Source organism: Sus scrofa, chromosome X (genome assembly GCF_054392235.1).
Source record: "Sus scrofa isolate SSC_HxYL_T2T_F1_AM1 chromosome X, Sscrofa_HxYL_maternal_Yorkshire_Landrace_v2.0, whole genome shotgun sequence".
In the NCBI taxonomy this organism is placed as follows: domain Eukaryota; kingdom Metazoa; phylum Chordata; class Mammalia; order Artiodactyla; family Suidae; genus Sus; species Sus scrofa.
Genome location: NC_139401.1, coordinates 67,862,010 through 67,887,491, shown reverse-complemented (window position 1 = coordinate 67,887,491; position 25,482 = coordinate 67,862,010). Strand labels below are relative to the sequence as shown.

General features: G+C 42.4%; 1 protein-coding gene across 5 annotated transcripts in view; it reads right to left on the bottom strand.

The window, feature by feature from the left end:
* NHSL2 (NHS like 2) overlaps positions 1 to 25,482 on the bottom strand; it is a 285,277-nt gene that overhangs the window by 147,878 nt on the left and 111,917 nt on the right. For all 5 annotated transcript variants that reach the window (XM_021079846.2, XM_085008410.1, XM_085008413.1 and 2 more), the window contains exon 2: positions 12,705 to 12,773. In XM_021079846.2, coding sequence (XP_020935505.2) covers positions 12,705 to 12,773 — 69 coding nt within the window. The remainder of the gene's footprint in view (positions 1 to 12,704; positions 12,774 to 25,482) is intronic.

The window sequence follows — 25,482 nt, the reverse complement described above, 5'->3', positions numbered from 1 at the left end:
GCCATTCTAACTGCACCCCCAGCCCCACATACACACAGACACAGGAAAAGAAGGTTGGACCACATCCTAGAGGACCTTGAAAGTTAAGCACTATAACAAATATTTGCCGTTTTGGAAATAAAGGGGAAGGTATAAATGCCATTTAAGAACAAAGTCAGGCATTGGGCTTGATGCTGTCAAGATTGTTTTATTATGGAGCAGAGGACATGATTAGAGCTTTGAGTTCAGAAGATGCACAGAGGAAAATAGATGAGAGAAGTGGTACCTGAAGTAGTCTGGTAGCGCTCAGGAGGGCCTAAATCAGATTCATGAAATGGGAAGGAAAAAAGAAACAGATCCAAGAGACATTGGGGTAAGGAAAGACTTAATGATAGATGGGATTTTCAGAAGTGGGGTTAGTAAATTCCACATAGCACTTTGGACCTCTCCTAAGGTATTTACTACATCTGATTTTGCCTTTTGCTATTAGAATGATGTTTTGTCGGCCTTGTTAGATGCTAAGATCCAGAGCGTGGTGCTGGTAGCTCGGGCTCCACTCTTTCCTTGAAGACTATGATCTTGTGGGGGAGAATATAGATATCTGAGAGCAGTAGGGTCCATCCTGTAAGCTGAATAGGTGAGGGCAGAGCTGCATGCCCAGACAGTATCTGCACATGGCAAAGAATCCCTAAAGCAGGCCTTCCTTCTTCCTTGGGAAAAGTCTGGAGAGCTCCCACTAAATTCCAAGGCTGCCTCATGCTACTGAACATCCTTCAGGCCTACAGCTTGCAGGAGCACCTGAGTGGGTAGGTTGAGCTGCTTGGGCAGCCCCATCCTTAGGCCAGGCATCAAGGTCTGTGTGATTGGCTGTGAGTACCTGCTGCCAGTTGGTGACCCTGAAGGGGGGCACAACTGGGCAGGTAGCATGGCTCTATTGTGATAGAATAGACCATTTTTTTTTCCTACGAGGATAAATTACCCAGGCATTTGCACCTCCACCAAGAGAGAAACTCCACAGGAAGGAGCAATGGACCCAAAGGTAGCCAGATTCTCCTCCAAACCCACACTATGCTCTATCCAGAATATCGGGCCCAATGTGCCCAGCTGCCAGTCCAGCTTGTCTTCCCCTATTTACCATATATAGAGGGACACAATGAATGAGAACACCCTGCTGGGAACTGGTGCTTCCCTGGTTCCTCAGAACCCCACCTCATAGACAATGTCTATTAGTACTCATAGACAATACAAATTCCTGGTACTTCTCATCCTCCACCATTCATACTAGCCATCACCCTGGGCTCTCCTGGATAGAAAATCATGACCCCATTGTCTCCTAATGTTACCATGTGTGGCTTGTCTGCTTCATTTACTCCCCACTTCCTTCCTTGAAGTCCAAAAAATCTGTTATCAAGTCAGAGTTTGAGGTGGGGTTGTTTCTTTTTGATCAGGAAAAGAAGTTGCCCCCACTCTGGGAGTACCATTGAACAACAGCCCTAGTGCCCAGAGCCCATGTGCCCAAGTTTCTAAAAAATATTTACTTTTTGCGTGTGTGTGTGTGTGTGTGTGTGTGTGTGTGTGTGAGAGAGAGAGAGAGAGAGAGAGAAGGAGAGAAGGAGAGCTTACATGGGTCCTTTAGCCCCTAAATTTTTTCATGTGCTCTTGATGAAGGAGGAAAAGTTGTGTGTGGAAAAGGAGAAGAGATATCAATTCCCCTTAAATTAATCTGTAAACTAATTGCCATTCCAATCAATTATCCACAGGAATTTTTCACAGAACTTGACAAATTGATTTGAACATCCATATGAAAGATAACATATATAAGAAGAGCTAAAGCAATTTCGGTGGAAAAAGGAAAATGAGGAATGATTTATTATATAAGGTATCAAATCGATGATAATTAATAGGCTGTGGTACTGGCACACAAATAGACAAGTACGTGAGTAAAAGAGAAGAGCAAACTCCTGAGCTAACACATATTAAAGGTATTAAATAAATAATGTGTCATTTACAAGCCCGTGGTGAAAGAATGGACTATTCAATAAATAGTGTTGGAACAACTGATTTTCCATGTGGAAAAAAACTAAATTAGATCTTTACTTCATAACACCACACACACACACACACACACACACACACTCAAGCACACTCCAGATAGCTCAACTAAATAAAAAAAAATATTCATAACCACAATGAGAAGTATGTAGGCATATATATTTGTGACTTTGGTATAGAGAAATCCTTTTTAAACAACACACATACACAGCACAAAAGCCGTGAAAGAATGGTTGATAAATTTGAAAAATCAAAAAAAGTTCTTAGACAAAAGACACCATCAGTAAAGTTCAAAGACAAATGATAAACTGGGATATGTATGTGTATATATATATATATATATATATATATATACTATTTGCAATACATATTATATAAAAATTAATTGGTCTATATATAATTTCTGTAGATCAACAAAAAAAGGCAGACAACTCAAAAATAAAGTATGTTGTCAATCAATTCAAAAGGAGAGTTACAAATGGCTAATAGACATCTGGAAAAATGCTCAACCTCTAATAATCAAGGAAAGGCAAATGAAAACAGCCATTAGATACCATCTTTCACCAGCTACACTAGTAAGTAAAAGTCTGAAAGTCAAGAGTAAGTAAAAGTCAAGAGGCACAGAGGTGAGCAAAACTAATACTCTCATACGCTGCTTGATGGAGTACAGGCAGTACAGGTGGGAATTTGGTATTAGAATTTGCTATAAGTATACAAAATGCACATCTCCAAGTACCCAGCATCTCCACTTCTTAGCATCTATCCCAAAGGAGCTCTTGCACATATACACAAATATTTATTAAATGGATGCTTACTGAAATATCGGCCATCAAGATTTACAGTATGAAGGTTCCTCAGAAAAGTACATCTAGAGCTACCATATGATCCAGCAATCCCACTCCTGGGCATATATCTGGACAAAACTACAATTCAAAAAGAAACATGAACCCATATGCTCATAGCAGCACTATTCACAATAGCAAAAACATGGAAACAACCTAAATGTCCATCGACAGATAAATGGATTAAGAAGATGTGTTACATATACAAAATGGAATACTACTCAGCCGTAAAAAAGAACAAAATAATCCCATTTGTGGCAACATAGACGCAACTACAGATTCTTTTTTTTTAAATTTTTTTATTTTCCCACTGTACAACAAGGGGATCAGGTTATCCTTACATGTATACATTACAATTACAGTTTTCCCCCCACCCTTTCTTCTTTTGCAACATGAGTAGCTAGACATAGTTCTCAATGCTATTCAGCAGGATCTCCTTGTAAGTCTATTCTAAGTTGTGTCTGATAAGCCCAAGCTCCCAATCCCTCCCACTCCCTCCCCCTCCCACCAGGCAACCACAAGTCTCTTCTCCAAGTCCATGATTTTCTTTTCGGAGGAGATGTTCATTTGTGCTGGATATTAGATTCCAGTTATAAGTGATATCATATGGTATTTGTCTTTGTCTTTCTGGCTCATTTCACTCAGTATGAGATTCTCTAGTTCCATCCATGTTGCTGCAAATGGCATGATGTCATTCTTTTTTATGGCTGAGTAGTATTCCATTGTGTATATATATACCACCTCTTCCGAATCCAATCATCTGTCGATGGACATTTGGGTTGTTTCCATGTCCTGGCTATTGTGAATAGTGCTGCAATGAACATGCGGGTGCAAGTGTCTCTTTTAAGTAGAGTTTTGTCCAGATAGATGCCCAAGAGTGGGATTGCAGGGTCATATGGAAGTTCTATGTATAGATTTCTAAGGTATCTCCAAACTGTTCTCCATAGTGGCTGTACCAGTTTACATTCCCCCAGCAGTGCAGGAGGGTTCCTTTTTCTCCACAGCCCCTCCAGCACTTGCTATTTGTGGATTTATTAATGATGGCCATTCTGACTGGTGTGAGGTGATATCTCATGGTAGTTTTGATTTGCATTTCTCTTATGATCAGCGATGTTGAGCATTTTTTCATGTGTTTGTTGGCCATCTGTATATCTTCTTTGGAGAAATGTCTATTCAGGTCTTTTGCCCATTTTTCCATTGATTGATTGGTTTTTTTGCTTTGGGTTGTATAAGTTGTTTATATATTCTAGAGATTAAGCCCTTGTCCGTTGCATCATTTGAAACTGGTTTCTCCCATTCTGTAAGTTGTCTTTTTGTTTTCTTTTGGGTTTCCTTTGCTGTGCAAAAGCTTTTCAGTTTGATGAGGTCCCATGGGTTTATTTTTGCTCTAATTTCTATTGCTTTGGGAGACTGACCTGAGAAAATGTTCATGATGTTGATGTCAGAGAGTGTTTTGCCTATGTTTTCTTCTAGGAGTTTGATGGTGTCCTGTCGTATATTTAAGTCTTTCAGCCATTTTGAGTTTATTTTTGTGCATGGTGTGAGGGTGTGTTCTAGTTTCCTTGCTTTGCATGCAGCTGTCCAGGTTTCCCAGCAATGCTTGCTGAATAGACTTTCTTGTTCCCATTTTATGTTCTTGCCTCCCTTGTCAAAGATTAATTGACCATAGGTGTCAGAGTTTATTTCCGGATTCTCTATTCTGTTCCACTGGTCTGTCTGTCTGTTTTGATACCAGTACCACACTGTTTTGATGACTGTGGCTTTGTAGTATTTCTTGAAGTCTGGAAGAGTTATGCCTCCTGCTTGGTTTTTGTTTCTCAGGATTGCTTTGGCGATTCTGGGTCTTTTGTGGTTCCATTAAATGTTTGGATTGTTTGTTCTAGTTCTGTGAAAAATGTCATGGGTCATTTGATAGGGATTGCATTGAATCTGTAGATTGCTTTGGGTAGTATGGCCATTTTTACAATATTGATTTTCCCAATCCAGGAACATGGAATATCTTTCCATTTCTTTACATCTTCTTTGATTTCTTTGATTACAGTTTTATAGTTCTCGGCATATAGGTCCTTTACCTCCTTGGTCAGGTGTATTCCGAGGTATTTGATTTTGTGAGGTGCAATTTTAAAAGGTATCGTATGTTTGTATTCCTTTTCTAATATTTCATTGCTGGTATACAGAAATGCAACTGACTTCTGAATGTTAATCTTATATCCTGCTACTTTGCTGAATTTATTGTTCAGTTCAAGCAGTTTTTGGGTTGAGTCCTTAGGGTTTTCTATGTATAGTATCATGTCATCTGCATACAGTGACAGTTTGATCTCTTCTCTTCCTATATGGATGCCTTTGATTTCTTTTGTTTGTCTAATTGCTGTGGCTAGGACTTCTAAAACGATGTTGAAGAGCAGTGGTGAGAGTGGGCATCCCTGTCTTGTTCCAGATTTGAGTGAGAAGGCTTTCAGTTTTTCCCCATTGAGTATTATATTTGCTGTGGGTTTATCATAAATGGCTTTGATTATATTCAGGAATGTTCCCTCTATACCCACTTTGGCGAGGGTCTTGATCATGAATGGATGTTGGACTTTGTCAAATGCTTTTTCTGCATCTATTGAGATGATCATATGATTTTTGACTTTTCTTTTGTTAATGTGGTGTATGATGCTGATTGATTTGCGTATGTTGAACCATCCTTGTGAACCTGGGATGAACCCAACTTGATCATGGTGTATAATTTTTTGGGTATGTTGTTGGATTCGGTTGGCTAAGATTTTGTTGAGAATTTTTGCATCTATATTCATCAATGATATTGGCCGATAGTTTTCTTTTTTGGTGGTATCTCTGCCTGGTTTTGGAATGAGGGTGATGGTGGCCTCATAGAATGTCTTTGGGAGTATTCCTTCTTCTTCAATCTTTTGAAAGAGTTTAAGAAGGATGGGCACCAATTCCTCTTTATATGTTTGATAGAATTCACCTGTGAGGCCATCTGGTCCTGGACTTTTATTTGTCGGGAGTGATTTTATGACCTCTTCAATTTTATTTCTAGTTATTGGTTGGTCTGTTTCTGCTTGATTCAGTTTTGGCAGGCTGTAAGATTCTAGAAAATTGTCCATTTCTTCCAGATTGTCAAACTTGTTGCCACATAGTGCAACTACAGATTCTCATACTAAGTGAAGTAAGTCAGAAAGAGAAGGACAAATACCATATGATATCACTTATATGTGGAATCTAAGATACGGCACAAATGAACCTAGCTACAGAACAGAAACAGACTCACAGACATGGAGAACAGACTTGTGGTTGCCAAGGGAGAGGGGGAGGGAGTGGGTTGGACAGGGAGTATTGGGTTAGTCGATGCAAACTATTACATTTAGAATGGATAAGCAATGAGGTCCTGCTCTATAGCACAGGGAACTGTAGCCAATCACTTGGGATAGAACCTGATGGAAGATAATATGAGAAAAAGAATGTATATATATGTATGACAGGGTCACTTTGCTGTACAGCAGAAATTGACAGAAGATTGTAAATCAACTATATTTTATTTTTCATTTTTTGTCTTTTTGCCTTTTCTAGAGCCGCTCCCATGGCAAATGGAGGTTCCCAGGCTAGGGGTCTAATTGGAGCTGTAGCCACCGGCCTATGCCAGAGCCACAGCAACGTGGGATCCAAGCCACGTCTGCAACCTACACCATAGCTTACGCCAACGCCAGATCCTTAACTACATTTTAATAAAAATTTTTTAAAGATTCAGAAAAAAATATGAGTTCATCAAATGGGTAAATAAACTCTTATAAATGTCATATTCTGCAAAATTGTGTAACATATTAAAAGTTAGGAGTCCTGGCATTCCCACTGTGGCTCAGTGGAAAAGAACCCAACTAGTATCCGTGAGGATTCAGGTTCGATCCCTGGCCCTGCTCAGTGGGTTAAGGATCCGGAGTTGCCATGAGCTGTGATGTAAGTTGCAGATGTGGCTCAGATCCCGCATTGCTGTCGTGGTGGGGTAGGCCTGCAGCTGCAGCTCCAATTCGACCCCTAGCCTGGGAACTTCCATATGCCATAGGTGTTGCCCTAAAAAAGCAAACGAACAACAACAACAAAAAAAAAACAAAGTGCAACTACCCCCCCAACATTATAAATAAAACAAACACAAGAAGACTCTGAAAGGTGGAGAGAAGGGACAGCAGAAAGGAAAGACCTCAGGACCAAGGGAATGAGATGGTGGTAAGTTCCCTGGAGTTCTGTTTTGCCTCATGTATCCCAGAGTTGAAGCTTAAAAAAAGCTTGCAACATGGAAACACCAATGGGTGCAGACAAAAACAAAAACAAAGCTGTCTCTTTAATCAAAGGACCAGGAAAAGAGGTCGACCAGCAAGATTGAAAATCTTAAGACAATAACTGCTCTATTCCAGCCAAACATCACAGGAGAAAAAAATGTGGTCCTTTCCTCAACCCCACCTGCAAGGGAAGATTTTCGCCCTTGCTAAACTGTAACCAGGTGTAACCTCCCGACTGGGGTGATGACAAAGAAGACTGAGTGGAGATCTGGGATGGACCCCACTAGACAGAAAGGCAGCAAGGATATATAAAAGAACTCAACAATACCCTTGACTAGGGGTTTCTCATTTGACATTTATAAAACACTGTATCCAACAGGAGAAGACCACACATTCTTTTCAAGTACCCACGGAACAAACTATGTTACACCTTATCCTGTGCCATAAAACAAGCCTCAACAAATTAAAAAACAATGGAAATAAAATGGAATGAATTCTGTGACCACAATGGAATCAAACTAGAAATCAATACAGTAAGATAACAGGGAAATCTCTAAACACTTGAAAACAAACAGCATACTTCTAAATAACTCACAAGTCAAAGATAAAATCTCAAGAGGAATGTTTAAAAACACATTAAACTGAATAAAATGAAAATACAACATGGAAAAATTGTGGGATGTAACTAAATCAGTGTTTAAAGGGAAATTTATAGAAAAGAGAAAAAGTCTGGAGTTCCCGTAGTGGCACAATGGTTAACGAATCTGACTAGGAACCATGAGGTTGTGGGTTCGGTCCCTGCCCTTGTTCAGTGGGTTAATGATCCGGCGTTGCCGTGAGCTGTGGTGTAGGTTGCAGACGCGGCTCGGATCCCACGTTGCTGTGGCTCTGGCATAGGCTGGTGGCTACAGCTCCGATTGGACCCCTAGCCTGGGAACCTCCATATGCCGCAGGAGCGGCCCAAGAAATAGCAAAGAGACAAATAAATAAATAAATAAATAAAATTTATAAAAAAAAAAAGAAAAGAGAAAAAGTCTCAAATCAATAATCTATGTTCCTAGCTCAAGAAACTAGAAAAAGAAAAGCAAGATAAATTCAAATAAGCAGAAATCAAGAAAATTGAAAACAGGAAAACAATTAGAGAAAAGCAATGAAACAAAGATCAGTAAAATAGACAAACTGTAGTAAGATCTACAGAAAGAGAGAAAAAAGAGAAAACCCAAGTTACTAATATCAGGAATGAAATGATTATCACTACAGACCTGTCAGATCAAAAGGATAATGAAGGAATAAATACTTAGAACAATTCTACACACTTTGAGAATTTTGATGAAACTCACTTGAAAAACACAAATACCCCAAACGCACTCGATAAGAAATAAATGATTTGAATAGCTCTTCCATTCTTAAGAAAATTGAATTCATAGTTTTAAAACTTTCCCCAGAGAAATTCCCAGGTCCTATGGTTTCACTGGAGAATTCTACCAAATGTTTAAAGAACTAATACCAATTCTACACAATCTCTTCCAGAAAATAGAAGAGGAGAAAATGCTCCCCACATAATTTTATGAAGCTAGTATTATCTTGATGTCAAAACCAAATGACAGTCGCACACACAAAAGAAAACTACAGATCAATATCCCTTATGAATATAGAGGCAAAACTCTTCAACACATTAGCAAATAGAATTCAGTCACAAGTAAGAATTATCCACCATTATCAAGTGGAGTCTATTCCAGGGATGCAAAGCAGTTTCAATATCTGAAAACAAATCACTGTAATCCACCGTATCAACACATGATTATACCAATCAATGCAGAAAAAAAACACTTAACAAAATCCAACACCTATTAAGATAAAAAAAAAAACTCTTGGAAATAAGAAAAGGAATTTCCTGAACTTGAAAAAAAAAAAAAAAACATCTACAAAACACTTACAGCTAACAGTAAACTTAATAATGGTGAATGGCTGAATGTTTTCCTCCTCATATTGGGAACAAAGCAAGAATGTCTGCCCTCATAAGTCTAATTCAACATAATGTTGGAAGTTCTAGCCAGTACAATCAGCAAGAAAAGGAAATGAAAGGCATATAGATTGAAAAGGAAGAAATAAAACTGTCCCTATTTCGAACCCTCCCACACTATTGGTGGGAATGTCAGTTGGTACCACCACTATGGAAAATAGTATGGAGATTCCTCAAAAAACTAAATATAGAACTACCATGTGATCCAGCAATCCCACTCCTGAGCCTATATCTTGATAAAACTATAATTCAAAAAGATACATACACCTTTATGTTCATTGCAGCACTATTCGCAATAGCCAAGACATGAAAACAACCAAAACGTCCATCGATAGATGAATGGATTAAGAAGATGTGGTACATATACACAACAGAATACTACTCAGCTATAAAAAGAATGAAATAATGCCATTCACAGCAACATGGATGCAACTAGAGATTATCCTATTAAGTGAAGTCAGAAAGAGAAGGACAAATATCATATGATACCACTTATATGTGGAATCTAAAATATGGCACAAATGAACCCATCTACAGAACAGAAACAGACTCACAGACACAGAGAACGACTTGTGGTTGCCAAGGTGGGAGAGGGAGCAGGAAGGACTGGGAGTTTGGGTTAATAGATGCAAACTATTACATTTAGAATGTATAAACAACAAGGTCCTACTATATAGCACAGGGAACTATATCCAATCTCCTAGGATAGACCATGATGGGAAATAATATATTTTTTAAAAGAATGTATATGTATAAATGACTGAGTCACTTTGCTGTACAGCAGAAATTGGCACAACTTTGTAAATCAACTATACTTTAATTTTAAAGTATTTGGAGATGACATGATGGTTTATGTAGAAAATCTCAAGGAACTACAAAACAATTCCTAGAATTAATAAGTGAGTTTGGCAAGGTTGCAGGATACAAAATAAACACACTGGATTAATTCACTGAAAAGGATCTATGGATGGCAAATAAGCATATGAAAAGATGTTTAATCACTTGCCATTAGGGACATGCAAACTAAAATCACAATCGGAATATCACTACGTACCTATCAGAATGGCTAAAATTTTAAAAAATGACCACACCAAATTTTGGAGAAGATGCCAAGAAATTGGATCCCTCATACTTTGTTGATGGGAATGTAAAATGGTAGGGCCATTCTGGAAAACAGTTTGGCAAGTTACTTTAGAAGCTCAACTTGCAACTACCATATGACCCAGCAATTGTACTCTTGGACTTTGATCCCAGAGAAATGAAAACTTCTGTTCACATAAATTTCTGTTACATGACTATTCTAGCAGCTTTATTTATAATAGCCCCAAACTGGAAATAATCCACATGTCCTCTCAACAGGCGAATGGATAAATTATTTGTGGTACATCCAAGCCATGGGAAACTACTCAGCAATTAAAAGAAACAGACTGTTGATACACACAACAACCTGGACGAATGTCCAGAGAATTATACTCACTGAAAAACCAGTCCCTAAAGGTTACATACTGGATGACTTTATTTACATAACATTATTGAAATGACCTAATTTTAGAAATGGAGAACAGATGAGTGGTTGCCAGAGGTTCAGATGGAGGTAGGGGTGGGATAAAACTGGATTTAGCTATGAAAGGGTAACCTGAAGAATCCATGTGGTGATGGAAATCTTCTGTATCTCTTAACTGTATCAATGACACTACTCTGCTTGGTGATATTGTATTGCAGATTTGCAAGAAGTTGCCATCCAGGAAAACTAGGTAAAGGGTATGTGGGATCTATTATTTCTTTTTTTTTTCTTTTTAGGGCCGCAGATGCAGCATATGGAAGTTCCCATACTAGGGGCTGAATCGGAGCTGCAGCTGCTAGCCTAAGCCACAGCCACAGCTGCAGCAACACCAGATCCGAGCCACATCTGTGATCTATGCCACAGCTTGTGGCAATGCTGGAACCTTAACCCATTGAGTGAAGCCAGGGATCCAACCTGCATGCTTATGGATACTATGTCAGGTTCTTTACCCACTGAGCCACAACAGGAAATCCTCTCTATTGTTTATTTTTATTTTTATTTTATTTATTTATTTACTTTTTGCTTTTTAGGGCTGCACAGCAGTGTATGGAAGTTCCCAGGCTAGGGGTCAGATAGGAGCTGTAGCTGCCAGCCTACACTACAGCTCATGGCAACACCAGATCCCCAACCCACTGAGCGAAGCCAGGAATCGAACCCTCATCCTCGTGGTAACTAGTCAGATTCATTTCCACTGCGCCACGGTGGGAACTCCCTCCTATTATTTCTTAATTGCATATGAATCTACGATTACCTCAAAATTAAAAATTTAATTAAAAAAGAATGAGTTAGATCCATGTGTCCTAACATGGTAAGGTTTCCAAGATACATTGTTAAGTGAAAAAAAGTTACAGATCAGTATATATAGCATAATACCATTCATTTGTAAATACCCACACACAACCAAACTATATATACATAGAAAAATATCTGGAAGAGGACACTCTGGTGATAACAGTGGTTGCTGCCTCCAGGGAGCAGAGTTGGGGAGGGAAGAGGATATTAATTCTAGCTGGATTGTTTGATTTTTTTTCACAATGAGAGTATATTCACATGCCACTTGTATAGTGAAAACATTATCCTGGACACAGCTGGAATTCAAACTTGTTTTGCTTGTCCTGATCTGACATATCCTTATTTCATCATCCCTATGGCCAGAGGGCCCAGCTCATATCCTCCTGCCCTTGAGCCTCAAGGAAGTGGGTCCTGAGCCCACCTTACTTGGAAACAGGCCCACTAGCACTACCATGGACATATGGAAGTACCACCTGGGAGGGCCAATGTCCCCATGACCATGAATTTAAGCTGCTGACAACTTAAAAAACACACAAAGCTCAGTCCATGCAAATTAATGCAATAGCAGTTTCCATAAAGTTTAAGTAAACAAACTGTCATGCAAGTTTCAATGCTGAGGGCACCAAAGGCCGCCCCACCCTCTGACTTGAAAATGTGGCAGCAGTCAAGTTGTTTTGGAGAAAACTAAGAGCAGCAGGCATGAATAACAATCAGACACCCATACCCAACTGTGCCTGGTTGAGAGTAGACTCACCCTAGGGTGGCCTCTGAGAGGGCATTCATTCACTGACCAGATATTTATTGAGCACCTACTGTGTGCCAGGTACTATTCTAGGCACTGATAATAGCAGTGAATAAAACAAAGTCCCTGCCCCCATGGAGCTCCCACTCTAGTGGGGGAGCAGATGAGAGACAAGATAAATTACATGTTAGGTGGTATTAAGTGCTATGAAAAAAAATAGCATGGAAGAAGGATGAAAAGTGTTGGGGGCTGGGGGCTGAAATTTTTTTAACAGTGGCCAGAGAAGGCTTCACTGAGAAGGTAACTTTTCAGTGGAGATCTGAAAGAAGTGAGGGAGCCAGCTACAGAGCTATATAGAGGTTCTGGACATTTTCCACTTGCCCTTCCAGATCTTGTCCACCCTTCTCTGCCCAGCTTTGTGCCTTGATCGGCTGACCTGTGCAGGCTGCATCGACAGGTTCCCTCGCCCTCTGGCTTCTGGTTAGGTTTGACCAATGGGAGGCACCTGCAAGGAGATCAGAAGGAAAGAGAAAGTGAGAAATTTTTTTTTTTTTGTCTTTTTCTACAGTCGCATCCGCGGCATATGGAGGTTCCCAGGCTAGGAGTCTAATCAGAGCTGAAGCCACCGGCCTATGCCAGAGCTACAGCAATTCCAGATCTGAGCCGCGTCTACGACCTACACCACAGCTCATGGCAATGCCGGATTCTTAACCCACTGAGTGAGGCCAGGGATCAAACCTGCAACCTCATGGTTCCTAGTCAGATTTGTTAACCACTGAGCCATGACGGGAACTCCGAGATATATATATATATATATTTTTTATCAGACCTCTCTCTGCAGGTTCACTACAACCTTCTACCAAAGACCACAGTTCCTGTCAGGTGGGTGTCTTCATATAGCAACCTTTCCCCAGTTCCCATAACCACTCTCTCCTAGGACACTGACCAGGGAAAAGCATTCTAGCAGAAGGAAAAGCAAGTACAAAGCAAGGATGTGCCTGGAAAGATTAAAGAATGATCAGGAGATCAGCATGGCTGGAATGAAGGAGGTAACAGAGAGATTTGTAGGAGATAATATCAAGGAGGTGAGAAGGGGGCAGATTCTGAGGACCTTGCAGACTACCATAATGATTTTGGCTTTTAATACAAAGGAGATGCGGGACTATGAGAGGATGCAGAGCAAAACTCCGATAGACTATGTTTTAACAGCATTGCTTTAGGAGGCCAGTGACAGGCAAGAGAGGAGGATGGCTTAGCAATGAAGAATGGTTGCTCAGATGAGATGCGCTCAGATTCCAAATAGATTTTTAAGGTGATGCAGAAGAATCCCGTTAACTAAAATGACCAGGGAGGAGTTCCCATCATGGCTCAGTAGTTAACGAACCCAACTAGCATCCATGAGGACACAGGTTTCATCCCTGGCTTCAGTCAGTGGATTAAGGATCTGGCGTTGCTGTGAGCTGTGGTGTAGATTGCAGATGAGGCTCAGATATGGCATTGCTGTGGCTGTGCTGTAGGCTGGCAGCTGCAGCTCTGATTCAACCCCTGGCCTGGGAACCTCTATATGCCGTGAGTGCGGCCCTAAAAAGACAAAAGACTAAATAAAATAAAATAAAATAAAATAAAATAAAATAAAATAAAATAAAATAAAATAAAATAAAATAAAATAAAATAAAATAAAATAAAATAAAAATAACCAGGGAGAAAGCCCAAACCCAAGATCAGACTTGTCACCTGCTTGTCACTGCATATCACTGAAAATTCTGTTATTCCACAAGATTTCAGAAGGCCCTACATGCAGCACAATCCTAATACCTGTCAGGATTGTTACTATGTGCAGGACCCAACTCTAGGCCAAAGGCTCAGCACAAAATGTCCCCAAAGTGTACCTTACCTGACTCCAGAACAAACCCACAAAACTCAGCACGGACTTTCTAGCCAACCTACCCTCCCCATAACTCTATGGGGATTGTGTTGCATACCATTTTGCCCGCTGATTGGGTCCAGCCTCTTTACCTCCACTGGCTTCTCCATGGGTTGGCCTAACCACATCACATCAGAATTCTGGGAAACACTGTCCTTACTTGCTCTGGCTGTACCTCCCATCTTCTGCTCACTGTCACTCACAGGCTGGCAGCAAGATAGAGCATCTATCAACCACTGAGCAGGTAAGGATGGGTCCCAGGGAGAGTTGGAACACATTGTGGGCAACATCTCAAAGGTACCATGATTTTGACAAGGATTTTTTTTTATTAATGATTTTTATTTTTTCCATTATAGTTGGTTTACAGTGTTCTGTCAATTTCCTACTGTACAGCAAAGTGACCCAGTCTCTCTCTCTCTCACACACACACATATATATATATAGATACATCTTTTTCTCACATTATCCTCCATTATGTTTCATCACAAGTGATTAGATATAGTTCCCTGTGCTATACAGCAGGATCTCATTGCTTATCCATTCCAAAGGCAATAGCTTACATCTATTAACCCCAAACTCCCAGTCCATCCCCTCCCTCCCCCTTGGCAACCACAAGTCTGTTTTCTATGTCCATAAGTTTGTTTCTTCTCTGAGGAAAGGTTCGTCTGTGCCATGTATTCAATTTCAAATATAAATGATTTCATATGGTATTTATCTTTCTCTTTCTGACTTACTCCACTTAGTATGAGATTCTCTAGTTCCATTCATGTTGCTGCAAATGGCATCTGATAAGGATTTTTAAATTTGCCTGGGAAAGCGAGCAACCATCAACCAAATCATTGGCAGATCACGGGGAGGGAGGAGAAAAATAGAAAACCTGGCTCCAGTGGTTGAAAGCCCCCAACCCGAAGTATCTTCTGGGAAGAAAAGCCACCTTGGCATTTTTAAGTGCATATTGTTGATGCTGAGGATAAGGTCTATTGCTTCATATTCGTGAACCCAGCAAAGGCACCCAGCTGGAAACTGGAGAATAGCACATGATTCTGAGGACTCATTCCAGAGCCAGGAAAAACTGATGGTATTTTGTTTATGTTCAAAGAAATCAATCCAGAAATCAGCCCCACAGCCAAAGTCAGCAAGATGGGGGACAACATTGCTGCCAATCGTGGAGGGGATGACCTGCATTGGAATCTTGGACTTTGAAGCTGTGTGCCCTTGGGTAAGATTCTTAACCCTCCCAGGACCTCAATTTTCTAATCTGTAAGATAGAGATGATACCTACCTCACAGAGTTGCACTGAGGATCAAAAGAGCTTCTGTGGCCTCTGGGATACTAACTGCTCACTACATGTTGGGCTTTTTTTCCCCCTCGTGTCTGCTTATCTTTGTCAAGAGCCAGGCCAGTGATGTGGGGCAACTATCAAGTTCCAGTGGCCCCCAGTACCCTTAGGAAGAACCCTTTGAGGAATTCTCCAGCTCTTTCATGCCAACGCTGTTTTTTGCTCTTTACTAAATGGGCATCCTGAGTAGCTTGCATTTGATCCCAGCAGGACATGACTCCATGCACAGCTGGGCACTGAAGGGCACTAATGCCTATTAATTAACTGTCTAATCGTCTGCTTTCATTTCCAAAATCCCAACTCTTTTCTTTCTTTCTTTTGTCTTTTTTTTTAGGGTCGCATGGGTGGCATATAGAGGTTCCCAGGCTGAGGGTCGAATTGGAGCTATAACCACGGGCCTACACCACAGCCACAACAACTCAGGATCCGAGCCGTGTCTGCAACCTACATCACAGCTCACGACAACGCCGGATCCTTCATCCACTGAGCAAGGCCAGGGATCGAACCCAAGTCCTCATGGATGCTAGTCAGATTCGTTAACCTCTGAATCATGACGGGAACTCCCCAAATCTTTTCTTATTCCATTTTAGGTTATTTGAATCCCTATGTAAGGAAGCTGCTGAGGCAGACCTTTGCTCTCTCCTCTCCTCATTCATCCTCTCAGCCTCTCCCTCTTCTCCCTTAGATTCCCTTTGCCCACCCCATGTCTTGGCTCTCCATCTTTTTTCTACCTCCTTTGCTAACCCTTATCCGAAAACAGTGCTTATGGAGAGAGTAGTTAAAAGCGTCTCAAGTGGGAGCTCCTGTCGTGGTGCAGCAGAAACAAATCTGACTAGGAACCATGACGTTGTGGGTTCGATCCCAGGCCTCGCTCAGTGGGTTAAGGATCCTGCATTGCCGTGAGCTGTTGTAGGTCAAAGATGCGTCTCGGATCTGGTATTGCTGTGGCTCTGGTGTAGGCTGGCGGCAACAGCTCCGATTAGAACCCCTAGTCTGGGAATCTCCACATGCCGTGGGTGTGGCCCCAGAAAAGACAAAAGACAAAAAAAAAAAAAAAGTGTCTCAAGTGGATCCATGGTCAGGCTTGGTGGGGGGACCATTGCACTTCCTCTTTGCCCTGATACCAGCCAACCCTCAGGCCCACTTTCCCGTCCCTTCACACTAGGCTGGGTAATAGGATGACAAAGCAAAACATGATTGCAGCCCTTAGGGAACTCTCAGTCTAGTGGGAGAGACACAAGCCCCGTGGCGTTTATGAAGAGCTGGAGAGGTGGGAACAGAGATGGGAAAGTCTCTGCTTGCCTCCGAGGGGTCAGGGAAAGCTCAACAGAGAAGGGAGACATGAGCTTGGCCTTGAAGTCTGAGTATATTTTTCCAAATGGAGACAGGGTCTAAGGATATCCCAGGGGAGGACGTGGCATGGAGAAAAGAAGGTCAGTGTGTGTTTGGGGCTCTGTGTAGCCAGTTGGTAAGATCTAGGAGATGAGCACTAATGAATCTTAAAGGAAAATCTGGAGCCAGTTCACCGAGGGTGGGCCTGCTTGTGGCCAGTGGGACTGCAGCTGGGTAGGGTAGAAGGCTGAGGAGGCTGGAGCTGGTGAATGTTGCACAGGGACGCGATGACAGCCATGTTTTAATAAGGTAACTCTGGAAGGCAGAGAGACCAGAAGAAGAACAGAGGCCAGTTAGGAGGCTGCTGCAATGGTCTTGGCATAAGCCAGGGCCCTGAACTAGTGTGCTGATCTTGGGAATGGAAATGAAGGGGCAGAGAGGAGATGCCCCTGGGTCTAATTCTGAAGCTCTGGCCTTTGTCCTGAATTCATGCTTCACTTTTTCCCCAAAACCTTTTCCCATTATGATCTTAGTGGATGCTGGGCCTCAACCCTAACTCCCACTTCAAAGTGGTTTTATCCCAAATCTCTATCTCGGGATTGACTTTTCACCTACCCCTAGGATCAAATTGTGGCTGTTTTCTAAACATTCTCAAAATACCATCTCAGCGGCATGTTCAAAACTGCCACTGTGGTGCCTGCCCTTTGGTCCTAAGCCAGCCCAGGAGAACCGTGGACCTCAGCCACCTCATGGGCTTTTATGGGGCCTCGCTTGCGACCAAAGGATCATTTTACACCATTTGAGGGCCAATTTGATTTCCCAGTTTTAAACCACCAATTCCATGTGGACTCAGAGGATTCAACGTGTTCACACCTTGGGGATGGGCTTCTTTCCTTCACTCCCTGTGTCAAGTCCCTCAGCAGTGGCCCTCAGCCAGGGGTGGGTCCTCCTAGGCCCTGGAAGTGTTTGGAGATATATAGAGGCATTTCTGATTGTTTCAGTGACTCCAGGGTGCTAAGTGGGCCGGGAGTCAGAATGTTAAACACCTTGCAATGCACAGGAGCGTGTCACACTGCAAAGTCTCAACCTCAAGTGCCAATAGTACTCTCATTGAGAACCACTGTGACCATGAGCTCAGTGAGGCAGGGATTCTGGCTATTTCAGGGTTTTGTTTGTTTGTTTGTTTGTTTTTGTGTTTGGGTTTTTTTGTTTGTTTGTTTTGGTTTTTTGCTTTTTTTTAGGGCTGCACCCGTAGCATATGGAGGTTCCCAGGCTAGGGGTCCAATCAGAGCTACAACTGCTGGCCTACGCCACAGCCACAGCAATGTGAGATCCGAGCCACGTCTATGACCTACACCACAGCCCATGGCAATGCCGGATCCTTAACTCACTGAATGAAGTCAGGGATCGAACCTGCAACTTCATGGTTCCTAGTCGGATTTGTTTCTGCTGCGCCACAACGGGAACTCCAATTCTGGCTATTTTGTTCTCTACTATGTTCCTAGCATGCAGCAGTGCACAGCCCATGAAGGTGTGCAAGGAGTGTTTGTTTAATAAATCGACTCATCCCTTCATATAAGCAACTCCTACTGAGCACCACCTTTGGTGTTGGGGATGGAAGAATGAGCAAGACTAGGAGACTTTGTACCTCAGTGAGCCTTAGCCGGGTAGGGTAAAGAGGATCCTGAGATGGAGGCTAAAAGTCAAGAACACGTCATCTTCCATAACTACCATGGGGCCCTTTCCTAGCTAGTGGAACACATTGCCAGTTAAATGCTGAATTGAAGATTCGTTCATTCATTCAACCAGCGCTGGAATAGCACATGATCTTTTCAAAGTACTTTCTCAGACGCGGTCTTGCCAGAGTTGGCCTGGGAGGAGAGGAGGGTTGGGGCGGGGGCTGGAAGCAGAGTTGAGGTCTGAGAGGTTCCTGCCCAGCTCGGCCGGAACAGACAGGCCCAATCAGATGGTCTCTTGGGATTGGGGTGGGGGTGGGGTCTGGTGCGAATGGAAATATGTGCCACATGGCCTGAATTGCAAGGGCCGGCCTCAGGCTCCCACAGCCCCCAAACACTTCCAGATGGGTTTATTTATAAGTCCCAAAGCAGAGGCAGCACTCGGTTCCCTTCCCTCACTCTCCTCCCTACCCCTCTGGAGCAAGCCTTGGCCGCCTGTTTCTACTCCGGAAACCAGCAGGAGACAGGGAATGTGCTGCCACAGCCACAGCCTGGGTTCCTGGTCACGGCCTGTCCCCTGGGTGGCAACAGCAGCTCACTGTGTGGGTGCCAGCTGAGCTGGCCACGCTCCTGCCCACCAAGCCCATGTGGGCTGTCTCTCAGGGCCAACTGCTAAACGGGTAGTGTGAGCTGGGCACTTTCCCTCTGCAAGTTTCTATTCCAGATCTGCCTCCACTTCATAAAGCCAATCACACTCACTTCTTCCTGTTTCCCATTTCTGGGAGATTCTGAGCTCTCTCCCCTCCCACCTTCTCCCTTCTCACCGTACAGGCTGCCAGAGGCTTTGGACTTGGACATTTTCTAAGTCAGGACACTGGAGCTCAGACAGGCTGAGTGACTTGCTCAAGGTCACACGTGTTCAAGAGCAGAGCCAGACACTGAAAGCCCCAAGCTTTGTCTCTGATGCTAGTGCCTCCTGAACCTTAAGTTTCCTCATGGGTGAAGTGGGGCAAATGCACTGCAGGGTGGTCTGGTTGGAAGTGTGGGCTCTGGAACTGCTCTGCATCAAGCATGTGCTGGTTTTGTCATTTACTGGCTGGATGACCTTCAATGAGTCACTCTTCCTCTTCGTAACTCAATTTCTTTATCTTTCTTTGAAAGATTACGGAGAGAACGGATTGAAATGGCTCAGCACAGTGTCTGGCCCATACTAAGCCCACAATAAATAATAACCAATATGATAGTTTATTGCTCAGTTACATCATTAGAAAGCTCGCAGCTCCCATCTCTTGAAATATGGGCCAGGCCTCGTGACTCTTCACACGTAGAGAACAGTAAACTTGGGTTTGGAAAGATTAATGATTTGCCTAAAGCCACCCTTGTAGGAATAGAGGAGGGGCTTGAACCTAGTTCTAGGTGAGTCCAAGGTTATGGATTCCATGGTTGTTGTTGTTGTTGTTTATAGTTTTATAGACTCTATAGAGTCTGAAGGATTAAAGCCCCTTTATGTGCCCTTAGCTGAGTCTGCCCTGCCTCCCTCATCCCCCACCCTGCCCTATCTTGCCTCCTTTGGGACTGGCCCAGAAGCATCTCTTATCCCAGAGGTTCAGCCCACCCCACTGACCTGAGCATTTGGGTGACCTTAAGCAGAGCCCATGAGCACCACCTGGGACTGAGGCCTTCACACCTCCTTCCTCTCCTAACCATGGCTGGAACTGGTTGGTGGCTAGAGGGAACAGGGTGGCAAAGAAAGCAGATGAAGTTTCCAGCATTAGGCTTCTACATGCACCATAATCAGTTTCCTGTACAAGCTCTTTGCCCTCAAAGTTACTCAGAACCAAAGTGTGGCAAACCCACCTCTCTGTCTCCAAGGGTCCAAAAATTTTCCTGCAGCTGTTCAGCAACACATGACACCAGATTTCTCCCCCAGCGGGAGTCTACGGTATTCTCACATTCCTTTCTGCTTGCTGCTGCGCAATGAGACACACAACATTTCTGCATGTCTTCCCATCCCACACCACGAGTCAGTCCCACCAGTGACACATGTGGGCATGGAAATCAGCAGACGCTTCTCCCAATTGCTCGTGATTCACCAAATGGGCTCCAATCCCATCAACAATTTGGTTTGATCTAGCTATATTTCCCTCATCTTTTCAGTGGGCTGCCCAGGATGCTCAGAATTCCTGAGAGTCCAAGAAGTGCAGAGTTGCTTCATAAATGCCCAGCACAGAAAGGGCATTTCATAAATGCTTCATCACTATCCAAACAAAGTAACTCTCAGAGTTTGTGAACAAACATTACCAGAGAATCCCAGGAGCAGCTCCTCTCTGCTTCCAGCACTAATGCTCAGGAAAGCTTCCTCTTCAAGTGCAGGCATTGGCCCTTACCCTAGAAACGACCAGATCTGCAGCCCCAGCCCCACTGTATAGGCTCTCTGAGCCTCAGTTTCCCTCTCTCTTGTTCTAAAGCATCTAATGTGTGTCAAGTACATGGTACTGTCTCCACAGAGAAAGTACACTTATAAAGCTTTACCTTGTAGTAAAAGTAAATTTTTAGAGAGTTCCCACTGTGGCACAGTGGGTTAAGAATCTGACTGCAGTGGCTTGGGTCACTGTGGAGGTACAGGTTCAATCCTCCTGGTGCAGTGGGTTAGAGGACCCAGCATTGCAGCAGCTATGGTATAGGTCATAGTTGTGGCTTGGACTCAATCCCTGGCCCAGGAACTTCTATATACCACGGGCGTGGCCATAAAAAGAAAAAAAAAGTAAATTTTTACATATTCTAGAGGCATCTAGAGGATGAATCAGGACATTCTTTATTCTTTCAATACTTACTGAGCATCTACTATATACAGAGCTGCATGAGAGAAAAAAAATAAATTCAAAATTGAGTTTCTTTCCTCCAAGAGACTATAATGTGGCTGGACATTTAGACAAGCAGGGAATATCTCAGAATTTCCTAATGCCTTTAGGAGCCAGGCAAGTACTATAAATGAGTGAATGAGGTTGGAGCAATATAACAATAATAACAACAACAGCTACAATAATAATAATAAGTGGCGAGGACTGTGGGGAACTGGAGAGCAAGAGCTCCATCTAACGGGGAAGCCGCCACTACAATCCAGGAAAAACTACCATCCTATGGGAATGCAGAGCCAGTATCACTAGATTTCTCTGTTTTTCAAAGAAGCCGGAAATCCAGAGTGAATGGGAAGATTATTAATCGTGACATGGTTGCAATAATTTGGAAAAGAAATAAACTTCATGCAGACCAAACCAAACATATCCGCGGGCATTATTTGGCCCACCAGCCACCAGTTTGCGACCTGTCCATAACAATAGATGATAGCTACTGACAATACATCCTGGAGGCGCTCAGAGGAGGACACGAGTCCCTTGGGCTGATATGCTCTGGAAAGCTTTCCTCAACGTGGTCAGATTCAGACGCAGCCCCAGAGTGTAGCTGTGAAGCTGATGGGTGGATTGGAGGGGCACAAAGCTTTTAGCAAAAGGAGAGAAGGGAGGGGAACCAAGAAGGTTGTGGTCAGAGCTCAGAGGCAGCAAAGAAGTGCATGTGGCTGCTACGAAGCCTTCCAGTGGGGGGAAAGGCAATCTCTGGCCTTTAGTTGGTCTCAAGGGAGGAGGTTTCTCATGAGTAGAGTCAGGAATCTCAGCATGAAGGGAACAAGGGAAGATGGGGAACTACTAGGCAGAGAGTCTGATTCTGAAAAGCCAGTCAGAGAGTAAAATTAAACACAGGCAGACAGATGCCTTGTCAGCAGCCATGGGGAAAGGCCATTTTAGTTAGGCCAAGGGCTCTTCTAGAATATAACAGTGTAAAAAATCAGTGAAAAGTACAAATAAATAATGTGTGATCCAGGCTGGTGACTTAGAAATAGGTCCAGAAGGTGAGAATGGGTAAACCACAGGACAGTGAGACCTACCATAGAGGAAACAGGGCTCTGGCCCCATACAAACACTGGGGAAAGGAAAAAACAAACAGGAGCTTCAGAAAAAGCCAGCAATCCACAAAAATCCTGGAAACTATTTAAAGACACTTTGGTAAAAGCCAAGGTAAAATATATGTCCAGGATTAAAAGCACCAGGGGTTAGAAACATTCCCCCACAGGGCTCTCTGACAGGTTGGGAAAGTAACTGAAGGAAAGAAGACGCTTTACTCCAAAGTGGAGAACGTGGGGATGTGTGGCAAGCAGGTGTCAGGGAGAATAATATTGGCCTTGCATTGAATTGTGTAACCACTAAAACAAGAGGCAACTGGCTAAGGGTCATGGAAAAAGCACAAATATGGTAGGCAGGATTATAGCTCCCTCCAAAGATGTCTGTGTTCTAAATCCCCAGAACCAGTGAAAATGTTATGGTAAATTGTAAAGCTCAGAAATAAGGCTTGCAGATGGAATTAAGGTTGCTAATCAGCTGATCTCAAAATGGGGAGACTCTTGCGTGTAATAGGTGAGCATAATGTAACCACAAGGGTTCTTACAAAGTGAAAGAAGGAGTCAGGAAAGGCAGAGTTAGAGAAGGAGATGTGACAACAGAAGCAGGTTCAGAGATAAGGGATGTGAGAAAGTCTCACATCTTGCTGGTTTTGAAGATGGAGGAAGGGGACAAAAACCGAGGAGTGTAGGCAGTGTCTAGAAGCTGGAAAAGGCAAGGAAACAGATTCCCTCCTAGAACTGCCAGAAGGAATGCAGCCCTGCTAGCACCTTAATTTCAGTCCAGCAAGACTCATTTCAGACATTTAACCTCTAGAACTGTAAGATAATACATTTCTGTTGCTTTAAGCCACTAGTAAATTTGTGGTAATTGTTACAGCAGCAATACGAAACCAAATACAACTAGCTTTGGACCCAGACAGATGTGGGGTTTAATCCTGACTCCACTGTATACCAATTGCTTGACCTTAGTCCAGTCACTTAACCTGAGCCCCCAAATCCTCATCTCATCTTTATAGATGACGTCCATAATACTTACACTTTGTAGAGTTTAGGTAAAGAGCAACTGAGACAATGAATGTGAAAAAGATAGGACAGCCTGGCACAGAGAGGGTGCCCGGCAATGTTCATTTCTTTCCATCAGTGCATTTGATGGAATAGTAATTGATTCTTAGGACCAGTGGTGTTCTGGTAAATATTTAGCCATTGGCTTTCAAAAAAAATGCATGCATGTATACACACACACACACACATGTGTGTGTGTGTATATATATGTATATATACTTCTTATATAAGAATGTGAAACAATTTATGAATAACAACGAAATAATAGTCTTCACTGCAAATTCTATAGAGTACACTGATTTTCATATAATGTGTTCATTAATTTTGCTGAACTCTTACGTCCATAGCCATCCTACACTTATGATAAGAGTGAGTATAGTTCCTACATGAATGGTGGTTGATATTTTCATTTATGTTTAATGAATAAGAAGAAAGTGAAACAATGAAGAAGTTTTGGAACTTGATAGATTCATCAATGATTCAAACAACTCCTTTGCTGAACCAGATAATAATTTCCACGTACTTGAGGTAAATTTCCTCAATTTTGGGGGTGCTATCCGTGAGGTAATATGACATACTCTTAAGTTTAAGGCACATTAATATTTTCCATCATTTTCTTAACTCTAGAGTACAGTGAATAAAACAAGAATCCAAGCCCTCATTTGTAGCATTTTCATGATATAAATACTCCCCACTGTGGCCTATTTCAAGCTTCCTATGTAACATCACCAAACTCGGAGTCGGAAAAGATGCTCGGCAGCACACCCTTCAGATGCAGTAGATGTGAATCAGCTCAAGAGCATAGATCATAGTAAAACAACTAGAAAGTGGTGAATTTTAAGTATTTACTAACGTAATTTATTTAACTATAGGTTTACAGAATTTAATGTTTTTCATCTAAAGTTATTTTTTTTTATTTTGAGATCATCTTAGATCTACAGAAGAGTTGCAAAAGCAGCACAGAGAGTTCTCCCATGCCCTTCACCCAGCTTCACACAGATGCTGACATATTACATAATTATAAAACATTTATCAAAACTGAAAAACTAACCTTGGTACAACTTTATTAACTAAAGTAAAAAGCTTATTTAGATTTCACCAGATTTCCACAAAAGTCCTTTCTCTGTTCTAGGATCCAATCCAGAATCCCATATTGCATTTAGTTGGTCATTTATTTGGTAGACTGTCCCTCAATCTTGGCTTGTCTTCTGTTTTCTCCTATAATTTAATCGTTAACGATGGCTGTTTTTAACAATTGGCTCACGAATTTCCTAAATATTGAACAATCAGCTCTAACAAGCCACAACAAGTCCAAGCCAGCTCTAGCACACCACTATCTAGGAAGCTCTAAGCAAAACTGACAATTCATTTGTTTTTCTCATTAATTCCACTAATATTTACTGAGCGCCCTCTAGGGGCTAGTGATGGGGATGTGGAGATAATGGAAACATGGGAGTCCTTGCCACTGAGAAAATTACAGGTTAGGAGACTTGGCTGAGCAGTAGTAGATAGTACCCCTAGAACAATGAGGGCTATGATGGGACGGGGGAACAGAATGTGCGGGAGCATTCAGAGGTAGGAGGGACCAACCCTGCCTGGGAGGTTAAGGAAAGCTTCACAGAGGAAGTAAAGGATGAGCAAGAGCTCCCAGGTGGGACACCGGGAGATAAGATGATGTGTGGGCTGAGTCTTGATGAGAGGGCATGAGCCAGTCAATTGAGGAAGCAGAAGGAAAGCAGGCACCATTTATTCTTTCATCCGCTAAACATTTATTAAGGATCAATTCTGTACCAGGCTCTAGAGATGCCCAAACATGTCATGAATAAGTAGGACACTCAAGTGCGACAAGGGTTGTGATAGCAGAGACAGTGCCTGGACTGTCTTGAAGATGAGATGGTGAGTCCTGAAGGTGGTGCCATGAAGGAG